The 20,325-nt window shown below is 59.7% G+C and overlaps 1 protein-coding gene across 1 annotated transcript; it reads left to right on the top strand.

Moving 5' to 3' along the window:
• Positions 1-5,022: 5,022 nt before the first annotated feature.
• GRIFIN (galectin-related inter-fiber protein) lies at positions 5,023-9,643 on the top strand. The gene is made up of 6 exons (XM_014795609.2): positions 5,023-5,059; positions 5,522-5,628; positions 7,982-8,061; positions 8,161-8,320; positions 8,795-8,961; positions 9,199-9,643. The coding sequence occupies exons 1-6, from the start codon at positions 5,023-5,025 to the stop codon at positions 9,212-9,214; spliced, it is 567 nt and encodes a 188-aa protein (XP_014651095.1). The 3' UTR covers positions 9,215-9,643.
• The last annotated feature ends 10,682 nt before the right edge of the window (positions 9,644-20,325 follow it).

The following is a 20,325-nucleotide window of genomic DNA, read 5'->3' as shown; positions in this document are numbered from 1 at the left end:
ACAGCACTGACCTCTGGTGTCCAAGGTGGAGGCAGGGCCAGGGGCTCTGTGGCTGTGCTGGGCCAGAGCCTGCCTGGAGACCAGCTCATTCCCCATGCTGCTGCCCCCAGCCTTTAGGAGGACAATGGAAGCCCCAGCCTGTACCTTTCATGAGTGTGGCCTCAGCTCACCTCCACAACCTTGCCTCACACCGCTCCCCACACTCCCACACTCCAGCCACCTGGCCCCTTTGCTGCTCCCACCTCAGGACATTTGCACCTACAGTTCCCTCTGCCTGGGTCATTCTTCCCGGGTTTCCTGGGCTGGGTCTTTCTTCACATGAGATCTCAAGGCAGCAGTCACCTCCTTGAGAGCACTCTCCCTGCTCCTGCTGAAATAGCCCCCCTTCCCCTCCTGCCATCTCCATCCTGCACCATCCAGTAGAGAGAGAACACAAGCACAGATGCAATTTTAAATTTCCTAGTGGCCGGGTTAAAAAAAAAGTTTTTAAAAAGGTGGAATTAATTTTAATAATATATTTTATTTAACCCAAAACATTATCATTTTAACATGTAATCAATATAGAAATTATGAAGGAGCTATTTTATATATTTTTTTGCACTAAGTCTTGTAAATCCAGTGCTTTTTTACACTCACGTCTCAATCTGGACGTTGCAGGGGCCCCACGTCCACGTGTGGTCAGCGGCTGCTGAACTGGACTGCACAGCTCCATGCTACCATCCTCTTACTTTCTTCCCAGCACGAGGCACCATCTAGAATACCCCATGTATTTGTCGGGCTATTATCTGAATCTTGCACTGCAGTACGTGCTCTGTCTTGCTCCTCACAACGCCATGCAGGAGGAGCTCTGCAAATGCTTGGGAGCGAGCAAAGGAAGGCTGCGTGCGTCTGGTTCCCCTCGCCTCAACCCCACCCGGGGGGCTCACGGCCCCCAGGTCACAAACCAGCACGTGGAGGTCCACTCTCTACCGACCGGGGTCTGAACCCACTCCCGGTGTCCTGTGTCCCCTCTGGTCATCCCTGACCCTGGCCTGGAGGTGGGGGAGGGGCTCCCAGGGTCCTTGAGGCCCCAGCACCCCCATCACCAGGCCATCTTCAGTTCAGCTCCGGGATCCCCCAGCCACTTTCTCATCGAATTGGATTCCCAGCTCTTCCTTCCTCAAATCCAGGCTGCTGCTGAGACTGTTTATAGACCTGCACAGCCTGCATCCCTGGAGGCTGTCGGAGCATAGTGCACATCTGGAGAAATCATTATGGTCCCCCCTCCAGGCCAGATGTCAGCTGGCCGCTCGTCCTGCCCCGCCCTGCCCAGCCCAGCTGGCCCCCAGCCCCTGGCCTGCCACAGAGGCCTCCCATTGGCCATTGTTCCTGGCCGATGGCCCTAGAGCCCTGACAGCCTTTCTGGTTGGCCTGTCCAGGCTACTTGAGCTTCCTCAAAGATGGCTGCCATCATGGGTTACTCACGGCTGGTATCGGGTCAAGGCCCAACAGGTTCCCACAGCCCCTGCCAGGCCTCGATGCACCCCATCCAGGGCCATTAGGGAGCCCTCTCCTACAGCCCTGGTCCCCCGAAAGCAGCACCACCAAGGGCTTTGGGAGTCTCTCAGGCACATCCTTTTGACCAGGCTCCCTAGTGACCCTTAAGGTCATTCACAGCAATGACTCACCAAGGAGACACACACACTGCCCAAAGTGGCCTCAGCATCTCCATCTGTAAAATGGGAACAGAAGCCCTCACCCAGCAGGGTGTGAATGGACATAAACCCACTTTGAGGACTGCAAAGGGAGGGGCCCTTGTTAACACACTGGGCCAAGGAGCAGAGCTGTGGGAGCTGGGAAAATGGGGGCGGGGGAACTGGGGAGGCTCTGTCCTGCCCCCACATCCCAGCCCCACCTCTGCAGGGCAGTGGTGATGAATACCAGCCCGGCCAGTGCCCAGCTCCGTGAGCCTGGGCAGTTCCATCGCCCCTTTGGGCCTCAGTTGCTGCATCTGTAACATGGGAGATGAAACGGGATGGCGTAACAATGCCCCCTCCCAGGGGGCTCATGAGAACTAGGGGGCTAAGGCCTGGCGCGAGGCGGGCTCTCGGTAGACGTGGGTTCCACCCTCCTTCTGGGGGAGCCCCTGTCTGGGTAGGGCTCCATCTGCTGCCCGAGGCTCCCGGCCACAGAGGGAGAAGCACTGGCCTCAGCTGCCCGGCGTGGCGTCTCAGTGGCCTGGCCCTCCCGGAGCCCCACCCTCGTGTCCCCTCAGCCTTGCTTCTGTCCTGGGCTGAGCACACAGGCACTGCTCACTGCACCCTTGGAGACCTCAGATGGAGAAACTGAGGCCCAGAGAGGGGCCCGGGCTCTCTGTCTGTCCGAGGCAGATGGGCCTGCTTTGGTTTGCGGGGCCTGGAGGGAAAGGGGCGGAGCAGGAGGGCAGGACCCCGCAGGGTCCCCGCAGGAGGGAGGCCAGGCCGACATTGAGTGTCCCTCAGGCCACTGCCGGCCCGCCCATGCCAGCGAGAGGGGCGGCATCGGAACTGGCAGCCCCGGCTCGTTGTCGGCTCCAGTAAAACCTTATCAGCCCCCAAATGCCCCCAAGTGAGCAGATTCTCTGGGCGATAAGAGACTCCAGGGCGGGAAGCATGAGACCCAGACAATGGCCAGGCACTGGGTGGGCGGCTGGGTCAGGAACAATGCCGGGCCAAATTGGGGAGGGGGAGGGGTTGCCTGGCAGAGGAGGCCAGGAAGGGCTGGGCCCAGCCAGGCAGCAGAGGTGGGGTAGAGAGCCGTCTTCCATCCCCATCCTGGCTGTTCACTCGTCCACGGCTCTTTGCTCCTCAGGGCCTTTGCACATGCTGTTCCTTTTGCTGGCAACACTCTTCCCCCCACCCCTTCTGGCTAGGCCCTCGTTTTCTGGGCTCAGCTTGAATGTCACCTCCTCCGGGAAGTCTCCCCTGACTGCAGTATCAGGCCAGGTCCCTCCTGTCCACAATTGTCATGCCCCATACCTTCCCTTCAGAGCTTTTATCATAATGATAATTCAATGGTGTGATGCTGAATTTGTCGTTTAACATCTGTCCCCGTCCCTCAGACACTGGGAGCTCTAGGAGGGCAAGGACTGTGTCTGTCTCTCCGTCTGTCTGTCTTGTGAACCACAGCTCAGGGCCTGCCACATGGTAGGCAGGATAATTGCTGAGTAAGTGAACAGGCAGCCAGTTGCCTTCGCCATCAGCGACGTGGGGATTGTACCCCACCCGGCCCAGGAATGAGTGACAGCCCCCAGCGCAGCACAGAGCGCACAGTCGGTCAGCTGGTCAGCGACAGCGAGTACAGCCAAGAGACCATCCCTGGGTCATCCCATGCCTCCCTTCCCTGAGCCTGGGGGCCTCCGTCTGCCCCGAGTGGCAGGGTCATTGCATTTTCTTGAGCACCTACTGTGTGCCAGGAGCTGCGCGGGTGCCCGCTGGCAGGTTGGAGGAGGCGGAGAGGAGAGGCCCCCACGCATCGGGCTCTGCCCCGCCTCCTCCTCCACAGCCCTCTGAGGGTCCGAGGCGGCTCCCGCATGCAGTAGGGCCTCAGTGAACGGCTTGGATTGAACGTGACCTTGGTCCTAAGGGAAGAGTGCTATTCCGAGGGAGAGCTCAGGAAGGCGTGAGGAGAGACTGAACCAAGCTTTGAGAGAACGGGACTCTACGGGGCAGGTGGTGGCTGCGACAGCTGTCAGAGGATTTGGAAGGGACAGGAGAGGAAGCCTCAGGGAGTGGGGGACAGTGCCATCCCCTCCCCAGAGCCCTGGGGTCCTTGTGAACCCCGGACCACCCTCCCCAGCCCCGGGCAGCTCCAGCCTTTAACAGGCCTCACGGCCAAGGTCCTCAAAGGGGCAGCGGAAGCCAGAGCTCGGTGCCCTCTGCTGCTGCTTGTGCTGGCTCCCAGCAAGCCCCTCACCTCCCGGGCCTCAGTGTCCCCATCTGTGCAATGGTGCCACGGCGCTTTCAAACTGCCCTTGCTCGCCCTGCTGACCTGGAAGGCACACTCACGCCACGGCCCTGGCAGGGGGAAAAGAGTGCCCGCTGTGTCCCAAGGCCACCACGCACCCCACCAGGGCAGAGCTGGCCTGAGGCTGTGTGTCCAGGGCTGGCGCCGCCCCGCCCGGCACAAGCTGCCCGTGCCTCCTTGCCAAGTGGGGGCTGAGAATTTCTGTGCTGACCTCACCATCACCAAGTGGTTCCAGATGTGGGCTGGGGGCAGGGTGGGGGGGTCCTAGGAATGTTCTGGAGCCTGAGGGGGCTCTGAAGGCAGCCTGGCCCAGCCAGAGACCACCGACAGCCAGGGCCTGGCACCCGGAATCTCCCACCAGTGGGCCAGGCTTGGGGCTCGCACTGCGGTGGGGTGCTGAAAAGAGCACTGGACTGGGAGTCCAGAGGCTGCACTCCCGTCCTGATGCCACCATCCCTCTTCGTGGCTCTGGGGGTGATTTCTTCTGTCTGAACCTCAGTTTCCTCATCGCGCAAGTTGGCCCATGATGCCTGACTCCAGGAAGCCCATGAAAGCTGGGCTGGCCTCCCCAAAAGATGAAGCAGTCCTGGTCAAGTTGTCCCAGGGGACTTGTGCCCGACACCCCTGGGGCCACTGAGGTGTATCAGACCCTCCCTGCCTGACATCAGCACCCCGGTGGCCGGGCCTGCCTCCAGCACAGCCCTGCCTCCCAGTGCTGGGCCCAGCCACCCTGCTCTTGCTGTTCTCTTGTCCCAAAGGCACCCTTCCCTGCCACCTCCTAACTCCTACTCATTCTTCAAGACCTGCTTTAGGTGCCTCCTCCTCCAGGAAGCTGCCCCTGATAACCCCCTATCCTGGCCGGGTGAAGCGTTCCATGTCTAGGGGGCAGACTGCTGGGTTCAAATCTCGGCTTTGTTACTCCCTAGCTGTGTGACTTTGGGCAAGTCGCTTGACTTCTCTGTGCCCTGCTATCCTTCTCCGTGAAACGGTGATCACAGTGCCACCCTCCCGGTGTTGTCAGGTGCAGTACACGTGACGATGCACGTGGAGAGCTTAGCTGAGTGCCTGGCACAGAGTGAGCCCTGGGGAGACAGTGGTTAGTACCGTGCCATGGGCAGGATTTATCTACCAGGCATCTCTGAGCACCAGCCCTGTGCCGGGCGCCGCCTGGCGATGGGAGCCCCGGGGCTGAGGATGGGCTGTGGAGCCCAGACGGCCATCCTGGTGAAGATCCTGAGCCGAGCTGGGTGGAGATCCCGCTGCCTCCTCGGGAGCCAGTGAGAGTCAACAGCCAGGGGCAAAACCGCACATCCGGGAGGGGAGGAGGGCACGCCTGGCCCAGCAGGTCTGTGTGCTCCTGGGCCCCGAGCCACAGCGCCCGCCCCGGCTGGCCAGCAACTCAGGGCGGGGGCACCACCCGCTGTGGCCCGGCTCCTGAGGCCCAGCTGGGGTCTCACCTGGACTCCATGCCGTCGGGGTGGGCCTGCAGGGCTAGCTGGCCACATGGGGCCTCGGCGTCCCTCTGGCCGTCCCCCAGCCCCGTTCGGGCCTTCTGCGCCCTTGGCCGTCCTGGTCACTGAGAGCTCCAGCGGCTCCTTGCCCCCACCCTCGTGGGAGAGGAGCCAGCGCCACAGGCCTGGCCAGGTGTGTGCTCCCGCCAGTACAGGCTACACCTTGCTGGCCGAGGCCCAGAGCCTGCTCCATCCTGGGCGGGGCTTCCTGAGCTCTCCAGGCTGGTGTGGAAGGGCCAGGCTCACACCCTGCCCCCTCGAGGTCCTCTGGCCTCCCTGAAACCAACCCCCGTTGCCCAGCTGGGGAGGCTGAGGCTCAGAGAGGGACGGGCCTGCCCGAATCAGGGGTCCCTCAGGCCTCCCCAACCTAGGCAGAGGCACCCAGGCCTCCCGTCCAGAGTCTGGGGCCAGGCCCCACCCACAGGCCCCTGAGGCCCTGCTGGGGCTGCAGGCAGCTGACTCCCGCGGTCCGTTCCCGGTGCCCCTGCTGACCCCAAAGTGAGGAGACAATAGCCCAGGTGCCTGTGTTCAGCAAGGGCTGTGGCCGCCCAGGGCCACCCTCCCCCGCCGAGGGGATAGGCATGGGGAGCAGAGGTCAGCCTTGCGGAGCAGGACTGCACTGGCCAGCACTGTACCCAGAGTCCAGGCTCCGTGTCCCCACCCGGAAGCTGACGCCAGGACTGCCCAGTCCCAGCACCCCCTGGACAGGGGACAGGACAGGGAGGAGGGAGGCAGGACTGGGCTCCACCCTCCTGCTGGGCCACTGTGGTAGGGGCTCCCCTCTTTGTGCTGCTTGCGGGGAAGTAGGTGCCCGGGGTCTGCAGCCTGTGGCCAGGACGGCCCTGCCAGGCCATGGAGCGCAGGGCAGGCCAGGTGTCTGAGCCAGGGCAGCACAGCAGGCGGACTCATCCCGCAGCACCTCCACTGCCCAGCACTGCCCAGCACTGCCCCCTGCAGGCCCCGCCAGCCCTGCTCGTGCCCTGCAGGGGAGGACAGCACCGAGGGCCCGGCCTCTGCACTGCTGCCCACCAGTGGGCAGTCAGGGCCATCTCCGTGGCCCCTCTCGGCCTTAGCACCCCCCCAAAACTGAATAGGCACACGCCAGCCACCAGCACACAGGCAGAGGCCACTGGGACCCACAGGGGTCCAGGGGAAGGCAGGGGCCTGAGGGGGGCGAGGGGTCGCATGGGGCTTGCAATCCTGGCCAATCACCCCTCAGGGCCTGGGGGCATCTGGGGGCCTGGGGGGCCAGAGAAGTGCCCGTTCTCCTGAGACACCAGCAGGGAAACAGCAGGGGACACCCAGAGCCAGAGTGTGGCACTCGCACACAACTTGCACACGCATGGACTCATGTGTCCACACACACTCACTTGCATTTACACAGCCACATGGTCCCAGGTTCACCACACGCTCACACTCACTTGCACCCTTACGTGCACACTCACCGCACAGTGCAGCCCTAGTGCTCCGTGCACCCAGCCTGGCTCCTCTGCCGGCCGGCTCCCCAGACCGTCAAGCCAGGAGGCCCTGAGAGCCTGGCGGGCCTGCCCCTCCGCCCTTCCAGATCCGTGAGGGGCCCCGCCCAACCCCCTCCTGGCCCAGCTGCGAGGGACTGAGGCACCAGGCCAGGGGGGCGTTGGGCTGTGGGAAAGGCCCTCCCCCAGCCAGTCCCAGCTGCCAGAGCCCTGGAATGCGCTGACCACAGCGGCCAGCCTAATCCCCACTCGGTGCCCCGTGGGGCCAGTGGGGCTGGCCGGAGCAGGGCAGCAAGGGAGGCTGGGCCAGGCCGGGCCGGGCTGGGGGACACCGGCTGGAGGCCCCAGGTGATCAGAGTGGACCTCTGAAGGTCAGGGCAGGTAGGCCTGCCTCCCCTCCCTTGCCTCACCTGACCAGACAGGAGGGTTTGGGTCACTGGGACCCCAGCTGAAGGGGCTGGGGGGCCGAGTGGCTGCGTCCCTCCTTCCAGAATGGGAGAGAAGCTCCTCCCCTAGGTGTCTGAAGGAGCCTGTGTGCGAGGGGAAGTTGAGAACCATACCAGCCCCTGAGGAATTGGATGGGCCCGGGGGGCACCCTGTCCCTGATGCTCGAATGGAGGACCTGCTGAGGGGGAGGCCAAGGGTGGAGGGAGGAGTGGGGGCAGGGAGGGCAGAGTGACGGGTCAGGCCATCGCGGGGTGGGGCTCCGCGCCCCCGCCCAGCACACCCGCCTATATCCTGGGCTCGCTCCACCACAACAGAAGCTGGAGGGATGGTGCTGCAGGTGGGTGGACTCTGTTCTCGTCCCCACACAGCTGTCCTCTCCTCGTGCCCAGGCAGAGGGCACGGGGTGAAGGACTGCCAGCCTATCACGGAGGGAACGCTGCAGAGGGAGTGCTGTGAGCACACACTGGGGGTGGCGCGAGCTGGTGGGGCCTCCTGGACAAGTGGGGTGCGCACGGGGAGGAGGCCACGGATGCAGAGGCTTCTGTCCCCTTCTTTTGCCTGCAGTTTGAAGCCTTCTGTGCTGCGGGCCTGGTCCCGGGCTGGAACCTGCTGGTCCAGGGACACTCTGACTCTGGAGAGGACAAGTAAGGGACACCGCCCTCCCCAGGGGTCCCCTCCTTGGCCTGGGGAGGGGGTCATGACTGCCGTCTGCTGCTCTCGCTATCCCCCCGATGACCTCCCAGGTTTGAGATCAACTTCTTGTCTGAGAAGGGGGACATTGTCTTCCACATCAAGCCCCGGTTCTCCAGCGCCACCATGGTGGGCAACGCCTTCCAGGGCGGCCGCTGGGGCCAGGAGGAGGTGTCCAGCGTCTTCCCACTTGTGCTGGGGGAGCCCTTTGAGGTGATGGGAGCAGAGGCGAGGCCCGTGGAGAGGGGAGGCCCATGGGGGACAGGGCAGGCCTGGGGGTTGGGTGCCTATGGAAGCATCGGGGCCGCCCTGCTGCTGTATGCAAAGGCTGCTGCGAGGCAGCTGGGCTTCCTGTGTCCCTGGCTTCCAGGGGCACCGCTGTCCCCTCCCAGGGCCCATGGGGGTGGGGCTTGTTGGATGGTCAGAGGTAAATAGGCCAGAGCAGAGCCTCACTGCTGGGTCGGGGGTGTGCGACGGGGTGCCCACCACCCTGGCTGCCTCCGAGGAGAGAGGAGCTCAGAGCTCCCATCTGGGGCGGGCCTGCGTGATGGGGGGCTCCACGTGGTGGGGGGACCCCTGGGCCCACCCAGCCGTGCTTCTGGGACTCCAAGAGCACATCGGAGCAAGACAGGGGACCAGGGCCTGGCTCCATGGCAGGGCCGCAGGTCACTGGCCTCTGGCTCCCAGATGGAGGTGAGCTCGGACGCGGAGCACTTCCACGTCCACGCCCAGGAGCACAAGGTGCTGCAGTTCGCGCACCGCCACAGGCCGCTGGCGGCCATCACCCGCGTGCAGGTGCTGAGCGACCACCGCCTGGCCCAGGTGGAGCTGGCCAGGAGGAGCCTGAGCTGGGGGTAACGTTCCTGCCCCTGCCGCCTAGCCCCGCCCGCCCCCCCACAGCAGCCGGGACGTTGCTGTGCATCCTCATCCCCAGGACCCCGTCAGCCTGGGAGGGGGGCTGTCGGCTTGGTCCCTCCGCCCAGCTCCTCTGCCACCCGGCCACTGGGAGCAGGTTCCGCTGTCCACACCCGCCCCCGAGTCTGTGCCACGGGTGGGACTGGAGCTGAGGCTGGCGTCTCGGATGCTTGCAGGGAGGGGGGCTACTGAGCTGTGCCCGGAGTCCCAGGAGCGAGCCTCGGCCATCCCACGTCCAGTGGAGCCCACCCTGGGGAAGCTGCAGGGAGAGGTCTGTGGTTCTGGGGCCCCCCGCTCCAGCTCCACTTTCAATAAAGTCTGAGCAGGCTGCAGGACTTGGCTGCTGTGAGCGGCGGTGGGGTGGGGCTGAGGTGGACACAGGCTTGTGGGGAGCCCCCTCCATGGGTCAGAAGATCCCAGCTGGTCCCCGCCCAGAACCACTGGGCTCGCACCCCTCCGGCTCAGCCCTCAGGGGCGCATCCTGCCCAGTCCAAGAGAGTCTGCTGGGAGGTCCCGAAGCTTCCTTCTCCTCCTACTTCTGTTCGAGTGGAGGGAAGGGGTCTTTCCTGTTTCTCCTCTTCCCACCTGGAAGTGAGACGTGCTGCTGTCCCTGCCCCCTCCTGTGGGGGGTGGAGGGAGGGCGGGAGGGAGCCCTGGAGGGCCATGTGGGGGAAGGGAGCACGGCTGGGGGTCATTCAGCCCTGGTTTCAGACCCCAGCTCATCTATCACATCTCTCTGTTATCTGTGTACCTATCTGTCATAACTATCAATCTATTCTTTATCTATCAATCATCTGTCTACTATCATTATCTATCATCTATCAATCTATTTCTATCGACCTATCTATCATGTATCAATCTAGCATCTGTCTACCATCTGTCCATCTATCTTAATTAAACTGGAGCTGTGCAGCTCTGGATGAGGCTGACCAGGTCTGCGACCTTTACAAGTGAGTTATTTAAAAACGAGCAGCAGGTCAGGACAGCACAGACAGGAGGGCGCGGTGGTCAAGGCCCCGGACCCTGGAATCTGCTGCTTGGTCTGAGTCCCAGCCCTGCTGCCCTACGTGTGACCTTGGGTACGTTCCTGAGCTTCTGGGGACACTTGGAGCCTCACAGGAATGGTGCAGCTCAAACGAGCTGATTCAGGCAAAGCACTAGAGCGCTGGCTGGCACTTGTCATGATGTCGCCTGCCGTGGGATTCTAGGCACTACACGGATCTGCCGCAAACGTCTTGCCCTCTAAGGTTTTACAGATGGGGAAATTGAGGCTGGGGGCAGGGAAGGAGTGGGCAGCAGGGTGGGGCCCGGAGAGGGGAGGGCCCAGCGCCCCCGCTGCCCTGCAGAGCTGAGGAGCCATCTCTGGGCTGAGCGGGACAGAGGGGAGACGCCGGCACCCCCGCCCCCAGGTGAGACAATGGTGGCCCCAGACTCCAACAGTGCAGCTTCCTTCCTGTCTCCGCTCACTTCCCTGCCTGTCCCGGCCCAGCTGGTCCAAGAGCCCCTCCCCGCCCCTCCTGCGGGAGGCCTGGCTTTTGTGTCCACTGGGAGGGGCCGGGGAGCCCTCGGGTGGCGGGCAAGGGGTTAGCCCACACAGCGGGGACCCCGGCCTGGCTCTGTGATGAAACCAGGCTGCTCCTACCCCTGGGGGCTCTAAGCCTCCTGATGGGGGCGTCCCTGCTCATGGTGCCAGGGCCCTGCTTTGTGACCTGAGCTGGCTACTCACCCCCTCTGGGCCTGTTTCCCTGTAGACAAAAGGCGCCCCTCCAGGTGACGGGCTGCCTCTCCAGTAGCAGTGCAATGCAAGGTGGGAGGTGAAGTACAAGAGGACGCCAGGCTTTCTTTTCTTGTGGGGGGTGGGGAGGCTGGGGGTGGGGAGTCTGGCCTCTAGCCAAGGGCCCAGAACTTGGCAAGGTGTGGAAGGCAACACCCATTTTACAACGTGAACTGGGCTCAGAGAGGTTAAGTGACTTGCCTAGGGTTGCTCAGCAAATGAGGGATGGAGCCAAAAGGTCCGGGTCTGACAGATTTCACGTGCGTGCTCGCACATATACACGCAGGCACACACGGGCCCACACACGCACACTCCATACCTCTACTGTTGGCCTTGAGCTGAGTCAGCTTCGAATCAGCCCTTCTGTCCACTCCAGGTTACAAGCTGCCATGGGGCAAATCAGGCTGCCGGGGCCCCAGACCCACTCCATCCTTGGGCCTCAGTCTCCCCATCTATGAAATGGGGCGCAGGGGGCTGTGATCTCAGAGCGTCCTGCTGCAAGAGTTGCAGCCGTATTGTAACCCTTCCGTGACTCCTACCACCCTCAGCACACAGTGCAGTGCCTGTCTGGCCTGTCTGCAACCGCGCCCCAGCTCAGCGCTGCAGCCCCGTGGCCAGAAATGCTGGCTGCTCCTTCAGCTCAGATGACACCTCCTCTGGGAAGCCGTCCCTGACCTCCAGCTGGGCTCTGACGTCCTCTGCTTTCCTCCAGCCCCCAACCCCCATCACACTGCCTCTTCTGGACGTCAGGACCGGGTCTTACCCCAGCCCCCAGCTCAGCTGCCCTAGGGCATGTCTAGCTCTGGAAATGTTTGCTGAATGACTAAGCGAATAAATGAATGATTGACTTGGGGAAAATCACTTAGAGCCTTGAACAAGCTAGAGACACCCCCTCCCAATAGAGGCCGTGGAACCATTGAGGGGTCTACTGTAGCCTCCTGCTCCCTGGATAACCGGGTCCCTGCACTTGAGACATGAGAACAGACCCAACCCCTCCCACCGCGGCCCAAAGGCCCTGCATCTTGGCTTCATCTCTCCCCTCGCTCATCCTCCTCCTTTCCAGTCCTGGAGCACACTGAGCCATCCCTGCCTCAGGGCCTTGGCACCGGCACCTCCCTGTACACTCTTTCCCAGCACTCAGGCTGGCCGGCTCTTCTCATGGTTCAGGCCTCTCTCCTAGCTGCTGCCTCCTCAGAAAGACCGCCCGCATCCCCAGCCATGGTCTAGTCTCTGTCACCATTGCATTCGTCCCCTTTATCCCAAGTAGCAAGTTATGGCTCATGGATTCTCCTGCTTACAGGCTGGCTGGCTCTCTCCCCCACTGGAGTCAGCTCCCTGACATGGGCCAGCTGGCCTGTGTGCTCACCACTGGATTCCCATACCTGGAACAGGGCCTGGCACAGCACAGGCACCGATATCTGTTAAATTAATGAGTAAATGCAACCAGACCCTGCTTGAACCCTTCTAGGGCCAGGCACCTCACCACCTCCCATAGCCCATTTCCCTGCTGACTGGAAGCAAATTCCAGAGTCGACTTCAATCTGCTCCTCCCCCCATGCATTCCCGTCCCTCTCCTGTGCCATAACAAGGGCCCTTTGGAAGGAGCCCACATCTTCCTCCAGAGACCCAGAGGCCTCAGCAGGGTGCTGTGCTCCAGCTGAAGGAGCCGTACGAGGTCAACCGGGGCAGCCCCCTGCTCCTGGCAAGCTAAGCCAAATCTCTCAGACTTGTCTTCCCTCAGTTCTCCGTCTGGTGTTGGTGGGAGAGGGCAGATCCATTGGGCTGGGACTGCCTGGGGAAACACAGCTGTCTTGGCAAAGAGGCTGCAGCCCTTGGAGGGTTATGTCTACAGGCTGCCAACACCACTCTCTTCGGGGAGAGAGTTCAAATGCCCATGGGGCCACATGACTAAATGAGGCAGGTGGTGCAGGCAATAGGGACTGGTGGGGTCTTGTGGCTAACAGGACAGCACATACCGCCATCATTCTCAGGTCCCTCCAACTATGTACAGGGAAATGTGGGTTCAAAGTGGGCAGATCTTCTCATTTAAAAAAAAAAATCTGACGTTATATTTTTTTGTCCAATATCTCTGTTTTTAGATACTGGCCACTCTGATAAGACCTAAACCAGGTCTCTCTAAGCAAGCTGCCCCAGGGGCGACTACTTTGAGACCTCTGCTCCATAACCAACTTTTGCCCTGTTTTGGCCTCTGCTCTGTCCACTCCTCCCCACCAGGACAGAGGTTACTGGTCATCCCAGGGTGGGAGGTGCCTTCCTGGCCCCCATATTCCAGCCCCTTCCTAAAGCCTCTTGGGCCCGTGAGGAATAGACCAACCAGCAGAGGGCGATCCAGACACGGGTTTTCCACAACCCCAACTTCAGGTTGCAAAGTCCAGCACCCGGACAGGGTGGGGTCTGCACACCTGGGCCCTAGGGTTTTGTCCCCACAGAATGACAGCCTGGGCCCAAGGCCGAGGCTGAGACAGGGAGAATCAGGAAGGGCCAGGCCCTACCTGTCTTATTTACTGCAGAACCCAGGGCCTGACACTGGCCCGAAGGATGGAATGAATAAACGCCATGTGGACTTGAGGAAATTACAACTTCTCCGAGCCTCAGTTTCCTATTCTGTAAAATGGGGTGGCTGTGAGGGGTGGATAGCGCCCGGCGAGTGCAGCAGGATGCCGTCCACCCAGACGGCACTGGGTCAGGCCACGGCCGCTCCATGCCAGGCCCTGAGGGATGTCTCCAGCCTGGCCTGGCACAGCTGAGGTCCCCACACCAGGGCCCAGCCAGGATTCCTAAGCCTCGGCTCACGGCTTCCTGCTTCAGGTTGAGTAACGGCTGCCACGGTTCCTCGATGGCCACCACGCCTGGGGGCTGCAGAGGGAGGCCGCCACTGAGCTCTGACCAGGTCTCAGCGTGACCCAGGAGGGCCGGGGCCACCACAGCAATGTGGTGGGGGGCTGCCATGACGCCTCCTCTCTGTGAGGTTCCTCTGCTTAGGGCAGAAGGTGGGCTTGAGTGGCAAACCTGTCACCCCCTTGGGCCCCCAAGGCAGCTCCCACAAGGGGGGAAGTGACTCCCGGGTCCCAGTGGTGTGAGTGCTGCCTGTCACGGGGGGCCCTGCAGGCATGCCCGGCCAGAGTCCCACGCAGGGAATCGCCTCCAGCTTGGAGGTCCCACAGGGATGCTTGCTGCGGCAGTGGGGGTGGCGAGGCCCCTACATCATTGGAACATAAAGAACAGATGTGCAGACGCTTGACCCTCCACCGACCATCCCTGGAGGGATTCAGAAAACCCGGTACAGGGGCTGCCTCTGAGCAGGCCACCAGGACCTGGGGGCTGTGGTGGCTGGAGTGTCCTTCTTAAATTTGCATTTTTAATTCACCCCCAACATTTTATTATGAAAAATTCAAACACACGGAAAAGTTGAACCGATGTTCAGTGAACACCCGTATACCCACTGCCTGGATTCCACAAAGAACGTTTGCTCCCCTATCACGGATTGTCCATCCTGGGTTTTGTCTCAGAGTAAGCGTGGACACCGGCACGCTGTGCCCTGGATGCTCAACAGGCATATCGTCAACTAAAGTTCAATACTTCTTTACGGTTCTTCTTCTTTTTTGAAGCCTCAGTTTCCCCTTCTGCAAAATGGGGTATCAACCGTCTCTATAAGCCTGGGGGCTGCGGGGGCCCCAGGGCTGCAGGTGGTGGCACATGGAGCGGGGGCATGGGGCAAGGTGTTAATAGCGAGGGGCGGTCAGTCGTCAGACCCGGACCTTTGTCCCACCTCCCGCTTCCCACCCCGCTGGCGCCCCTCACCCCCTCGGTCATTCTGCAGGTCATTCTGCATCGCTGGCGGCAGGCGCGCGTGCATTCCTCCTGAGGTTCCTCCTCCCAGTTCCACCGGCCGGAGCTGTCTTTTCAGCACCAAGCGGCCCTTCTCTCCAGCCGGGTGGGTGAGGGTCCCGGGCGCGGTACGCCCCCCGAGCCCCATCAGTGGTGGCTGCGGAGACCCCAGGGCACAAGGTGATAAGCGGCCCCAGGGGATGGAGGACAGGACACTGGGGCACCGTGGGCAGGTGTTGGGCAGCGCTGGGGGAGGAACCCCAGGCAGGAGGGATCCCCTAGAACGGGGGACTTGGGGGTGGGGGGTGGCCTCCACCCAGCACCTGGGCAGGAAGGGCCTGAGGGGCTCAAAGTGGGCCAAGCAGAGCAGCTGGGACGAGGGAGGGTGCCCAGGAGGGTTGTTCTCCTCTTGAGGGCACTTGCCAGAGGCTGTGTCCTCTCTGCAGCCTGGGAAGTGGGGGTCCTCTTCTCTTGGGAGCATGCCTCCTGGATAAGGCCCGAAGGCTTCCCCTCTCTGCCCCCCTCCTCAGCCCCAAGATCGCCAAGCAGAGGTGGGGGGGCAAAAAGGGAGGTTCAGCGCCCCATGCCTACACCCCTTCCCCGCAGAGTGCCCCAGGCCCCCTGGGCAGCCCTGGTGCATCATGGATGTCACCAGGAGGAACCCAGTGTGCTAGCCCCCAGCACTGGGTAGGGCTGGGGGGGCTCCTCAAGTTGGCATCGAGCCCCTAGCCCTGGGTCTTCCCAACCCACTGGCTCTCCTCCAGGAGGTTGAGGCGGTGTTGGTGTGGGGGCCTGACCCTGGGGCCATCCACTCTGGCAGGTGTCCTGGCAGGTCCTGGGGGCACGACTCATCCGGGCTGGGGAGGCCCATGGGGGACAGGGTCCTATAGAGAGGTGGGCTCAGCCTCCTCTCTGGGTTGGGGGTCTTGGTTTTTTATTGGGGGGCAGTGCCTCTGCTTGCAGAAGCAGGTGGGATGGGGTCTGGCTGGCCTCCCTGTGCTGTAGCCTCCCCCAGCCGTATCTGAGGTCCCCATGGGTGGGGAGAGCAGATAGCAGGAAAGTCCACTCCCCAGGCTTCCCTGGCCCCCCAGCAGGGCTTGGATCCCAGCCCCACCACCAGAAGGGGCAGAGCAGCCCAGAACACCTGTGGTAGGGGGCTGAGTAGGCTCCAAGTAGGGGAGAGGATGGCTGGGGGGGATAAATGTGGACAGGGAAGAGACCTCTCCCTCCCACACCACTCCCCCAAAGCCCTCCCGCCCCCACCTCCTCTGGAGGCCCCTGTGGTGGGGCAGGGTCCCATTCCCAGCGGGGGGGTCGGTGGTAGAACCTTTGACAGTTGGTTCTGTTCCCTGGGGGACGGGCTGCCCTCCTCCAGAGTCGGGGCCACCTCCCCCCACTTCCCTCTCTGCTCACTCTCCTGCCCCACCTGGGGTCTTCATGACCGGAGCTGCGATATGAACCCAGGCAATCTGATTCCCGAGTCTTCTAGGTATTTAAACGGCTGTGGTTGGATATATATTTAGTGCCATTTTTATTGCTTTTCTCCTTACTTTTTTTTTAAAGAGGTCTTGAGTTTGCAAACATGGATTTTGTAAACGTGATTTTGGGGGGGTAATCGGATGCCCATGCTGGAGAGAGGTTAGTCACTCTGGGCCCTGACAGAGGCCCCATGCTCATGCCCAGTCCCTGCTCGTTTGAGGGGGGCCATGGGGACAGGCAGGGAGCGGGAAGCGGGCAGAGCCAGTGGCTGTGCCGCGTGCAGGCTGTGAGGGAGCCCGGGGGAAGCCTGGGGGGGACCCTGCGTACTCTGGCCAGCTGCCTGGAACATCCCGGAACTTGGAGAAGGGGGCAGCCTACTTCCGGAGCACCAGGCCCTGAGCCTTGTGGAGGTGGCAGCACAGAGGGAGGGGGTGTGGCAGGGGTGGAGGTGCTCCGTGTGGCCCTGTGGGGAGGGCACTGCCAGCACAGTGACTCAGGCCACGCTCCGACCCGAACCTGGCGGTGGTTTGGGGACCCGGGAAACAGCTCTGCCGCCGTCACCTCAACCCCAACCCTCTCTGCAGCCAAGAGCCCCATTCCTTTACGGTCAGCACTGCCCTCCCTTACAGCCAGCCATTTAGAGCCTGCTCCACGGGACCAGTTCCAGCCCTCGGGACAAAGCTGTAACCAGGGCCACGGGCCCGGCTGACCCTGGACGGCGAGTCGGCTCGGCTGCCTTGCGGGCCCCTCACCATGGTTACGGCCCACCCACAGCTCTGCTCAGAGGCGGCCATTGTTGGGGCGCCAGAGTGTGGCGCCCGCCCAGGAGCCAGGGCTGGCACAACGGCCTGGTGCGCCTTTGGGGAGGACATGGAGCCAAGCGCTTTCCCACGCTCCAGGCTCTCCGAAGCCCCGAGAAGGTGAGCAGGCCCTGGCTTTGGTAGACGGGGAAACTGAGGCCTGGAGAAGAAGTGCATTAGGGAAGCAGGGCCAGCCTTGGGATAAGGCTCCGAGGCAGTCAGACCCGGGGTGGGATGCCCAGTCTCTGCAAGGGGGTATCGGCAGGACAGCAGCGTTACTCTGACTGGACGGTAGACATGTCCAAACCAACACGACAGTGTCACTGTGACTGATGGTGGACACGTCCAAGCCGACATGACAGTGTCACTGTGACTGATGGTGAACACATCCAAGCCCAGACAACAGTGTCACTGTGACTGATGAGGGACACGTCCAACTTGACACAACAGTGTCACTGTGACAGATGGTGGACATGGCCAAGCCCACATGACAGTATTTCTGTGGTTGGATCATGACCACGTCCAAGCCCACACAACAGTGTCACTGTGACGGATGGTGGACACATCCAAGCCCACACGACAGTGTCACTGTGATGGATGGTGGACACGTCCAAGCCAACACAACAGTGTCACTGTGACTGATGGTGGACACGTCCAAGCCAACACAACAGTGTCACTGTGACTGATGGTGGACACGTCCAAGCCGACACAACAGTGTCACTGTGACGGATGGTGGACACGTCCAAGCTCACATGGCAGTGTCACTGTGATGGATGGTGGACACGTCCAAGCCAACACAACAGTGTCACTGTGACTGATGGTGGACACCTCCAAGCTGACACAACAGTGTCACTGTGACAGATGGTGGACACGGCCAAGCTCACACGGCAGTGTCACTGTGGTTGGATCATGATCACGTCTAGGCCGACATGGCGGCTTCACCAGGTCCTTCTTGCCCTTTGTGTTCCTGTCCCCAGGCAGACAGGAGCACGCGTTACTCAGACAGCCTCGAGCCTCCAAACCTCTGCCCCCACTGACTTCTCTCCTCAAATGCCCTCCTCTCAATTCTCTCCTGGGGCAGGAATCTTCCCTATAAATTGTCACCTTCCTTAACTCCTCCCGTCCAACAGGAAGGGACACTGTTGCTCTTGCCCCTTTCTAAGCACACAGCAACTTCTCTCTGGTGACTTGCCCATCCCCGGCATAGCATGGTCTTGGGGTGCAGGCAATCCTGGGGTCTGCCCTCCCATCTTGGAGGCTGAAGGTACCTGCAGGGTCTTCTGGCTGGACCTTCTTCTCACTGCCCGGATCAGCCAGGGACAGGCCAAATGGCGCCATCTGCTGAGACTTGGGTCTTGAACAAAGGATGCAAGGACAGATCTATTGCTTGCACCTGCCAGCCCATGGCCACCACAGGTTATAGTCAAACACAGAGAAAATTAGGAAACAGCAAGAGAAAAACAACTCTCATACATATGGGAACAGTAATAGGGTTAGTGGCTCCCTGCTTATCAGAAACAAGGGAAGCCAGCAGAAGACAGTGGAATGACATGTTCAAAGTGCTTTAAAAAAACAGTCAATCCAGAATCCTATATCCAGCAAAACTATGACTCAAAAATGAAGGTGAAATAAAAACACTTCCAGGTTCAAAAAATCTAAGGGAATTTGTTGCTAGCAGATCTGTCTTACAATGAATTCTAAAAGAATTCCTTCAGGCTGAAAACAAATGATACAAGACAGTAAATCGAATTCACAGAAATAAATGAAAAGTGTTGGGAATGGTGACTATGTACAGTAATGTAAAAGGCCACATAAACATATTTTGATGATTTCTTAACTTCTTTAAAAGACATAAGATTGCATAAATAAATAACACTATATATATTTAATTATATAAGAAATAATTTTACCTCTGTATTTATAACATACATAGATATAACATATATGACAATAATAGCACAGAAGCGTGGGGAGAGATGGAATTATAAGGAGCAAAGTTTCTCTGTTTTACTGGAATTAAGTCAGCACTAATCAGAAGGAGACTGTGATAAGATGCATATGTAATACCCAGAGCAACCACTAAGAAAATAACTAAAAAAATATAGTTTAAAAAAATCAACAGAGAAATTGAAATGGTACATTACAAAAATATTTATTTAACAAAAAAGAAGTCAGTAAAGGAGGAATTGAGGAAGAAAAAAGACAGGAGACATACAGAAAATAAATAGCAAAATTGAAAAATGTAAACCTAACTGTGGAATAATAAAAGATATGTATTTTTTCTCTGTCCCTGGTTCCTGGCAAGAGCTCCTAAAACCCTTGAAATTTCCTGGGTGATGGGAGTGGCTTTTCTTATTCATAATAAACCCTCTGGGCCATACCTGAGTTCATGCTAACAAGGTGACTTGATGGGAGAGAGCCTAGACAGCTCCAGGACTGGGGCTGGCTGCCGGAGGAACAACCATGGAATTCCAGGGTTGGAACTTCCGGCCCCTCCCTCCAACCTCCAGTGAAGGGAAAGGGCTGCAGACTGAGTTCAATCACTGATGGCCATGATTCAATCGATCATGCCTGTGCAATGAAACCCCACATAAAACCCTAAACAACGAGATCAGGGAGCTTCCAGGTTGGCGAACTCACTTTCCAGTGTGCTGAAAGGGTGGTGCCCTGGGGAGGACATGGAAGCTCTGCGCCCCTCACTCTCTGTATTTTGCCCTGAGCATCTCCTCCATCTGGCTGTTCCTGAGTGGTACCCTTTGTAATACAACTGTAATCCTAAATACTGTGCTTTCCTGAGTTCTGTGAGTCATTCTAGAGAATTACTGAATCCGAGAGGGGGTCATGTGTGGGACCCTCTGAATGTGTAGCCAAGTCAGACAGAAGTGCAGATAACCCGGGGACCCCAGACTTGCAACCGGCGTCTGAACTGGGGGCAGTCTTATGGAACTGAGCCCTTCCCCTGTGGGGTCTGTGCTGACTCCTGGTAGTTGGTGTCAGAATTGAATCGAATTGTAGGTCACCCAGCTAGCATCAGAGAATTGGAGAATTAGGTTGATATATATTATTTATGTCAATAATTACATTAAATATGAATTGGGTTCTAAGCACCCCAATCAAAAGGCAGAGGTTTTCAGACTGTATTTTTAAAAAATTTTAAAAATCAAGATCCAGCTCTATGCTGTGTCAACCTTAGATTCAAAGACACAAATACATGAAAGTAAATGGACTGAAAAAAAGATATACATGCAAACAAGAGCCATAAGAGAGCCGGGGTGGCTACACTAATATCAGACAAAATAGACATTAACACAAGAAATACTACTGGAGACAGAGACACAGTGCATAATGATACAACAACTGTAAATGCACAAGCCTCCAACAACAGAGTCTCAGAATACATA

Source organism: Ceratotherium simum, chromosome 26 (genome assembly GCF_057802395.1).
Source record: "Ceratotherium simum simum isolate JZ-2026a chromosome 26, ASM5780239v1, whole genome shotgun sequence".
In the NCBI taxonomy this organism is placed as follows: domain Eukaryota; kingdom Metazoa; phylum Chordata; class Mammalia; order Perissodactyla; family Rhinocerotidae; genus Ceratotherium; species Ceratotherium simum.
This window is presented reverse-complemented; position numbering and strand designations above follow the sequence as displayed.

Excerpts from the sequence above, each read along its gene's own strand:
- GRIFIN (XM_014795609.2), top strand. The coding sequence starts at position 5,023 with ATGCACGTGGAGAGCTTAGCTGAGTGCCTGGCACAGA. Across the intron at positions 5,060-5,521 it reads AGCTGAGTGCCTGGCACAGA|CCCCGTTCGGGCCTTCTGCG; the intron begins GTGAGCCCTGGG and ends GCCGTCCCCCAG. Across the intron at positions 8,062-8,160 it reads TCTGACTCTGGAGAGGACAA|GTTTGAGATCAACTTCTTGT; the intron begins GTAAGGGACACC and ends ATGACCTCCCAG.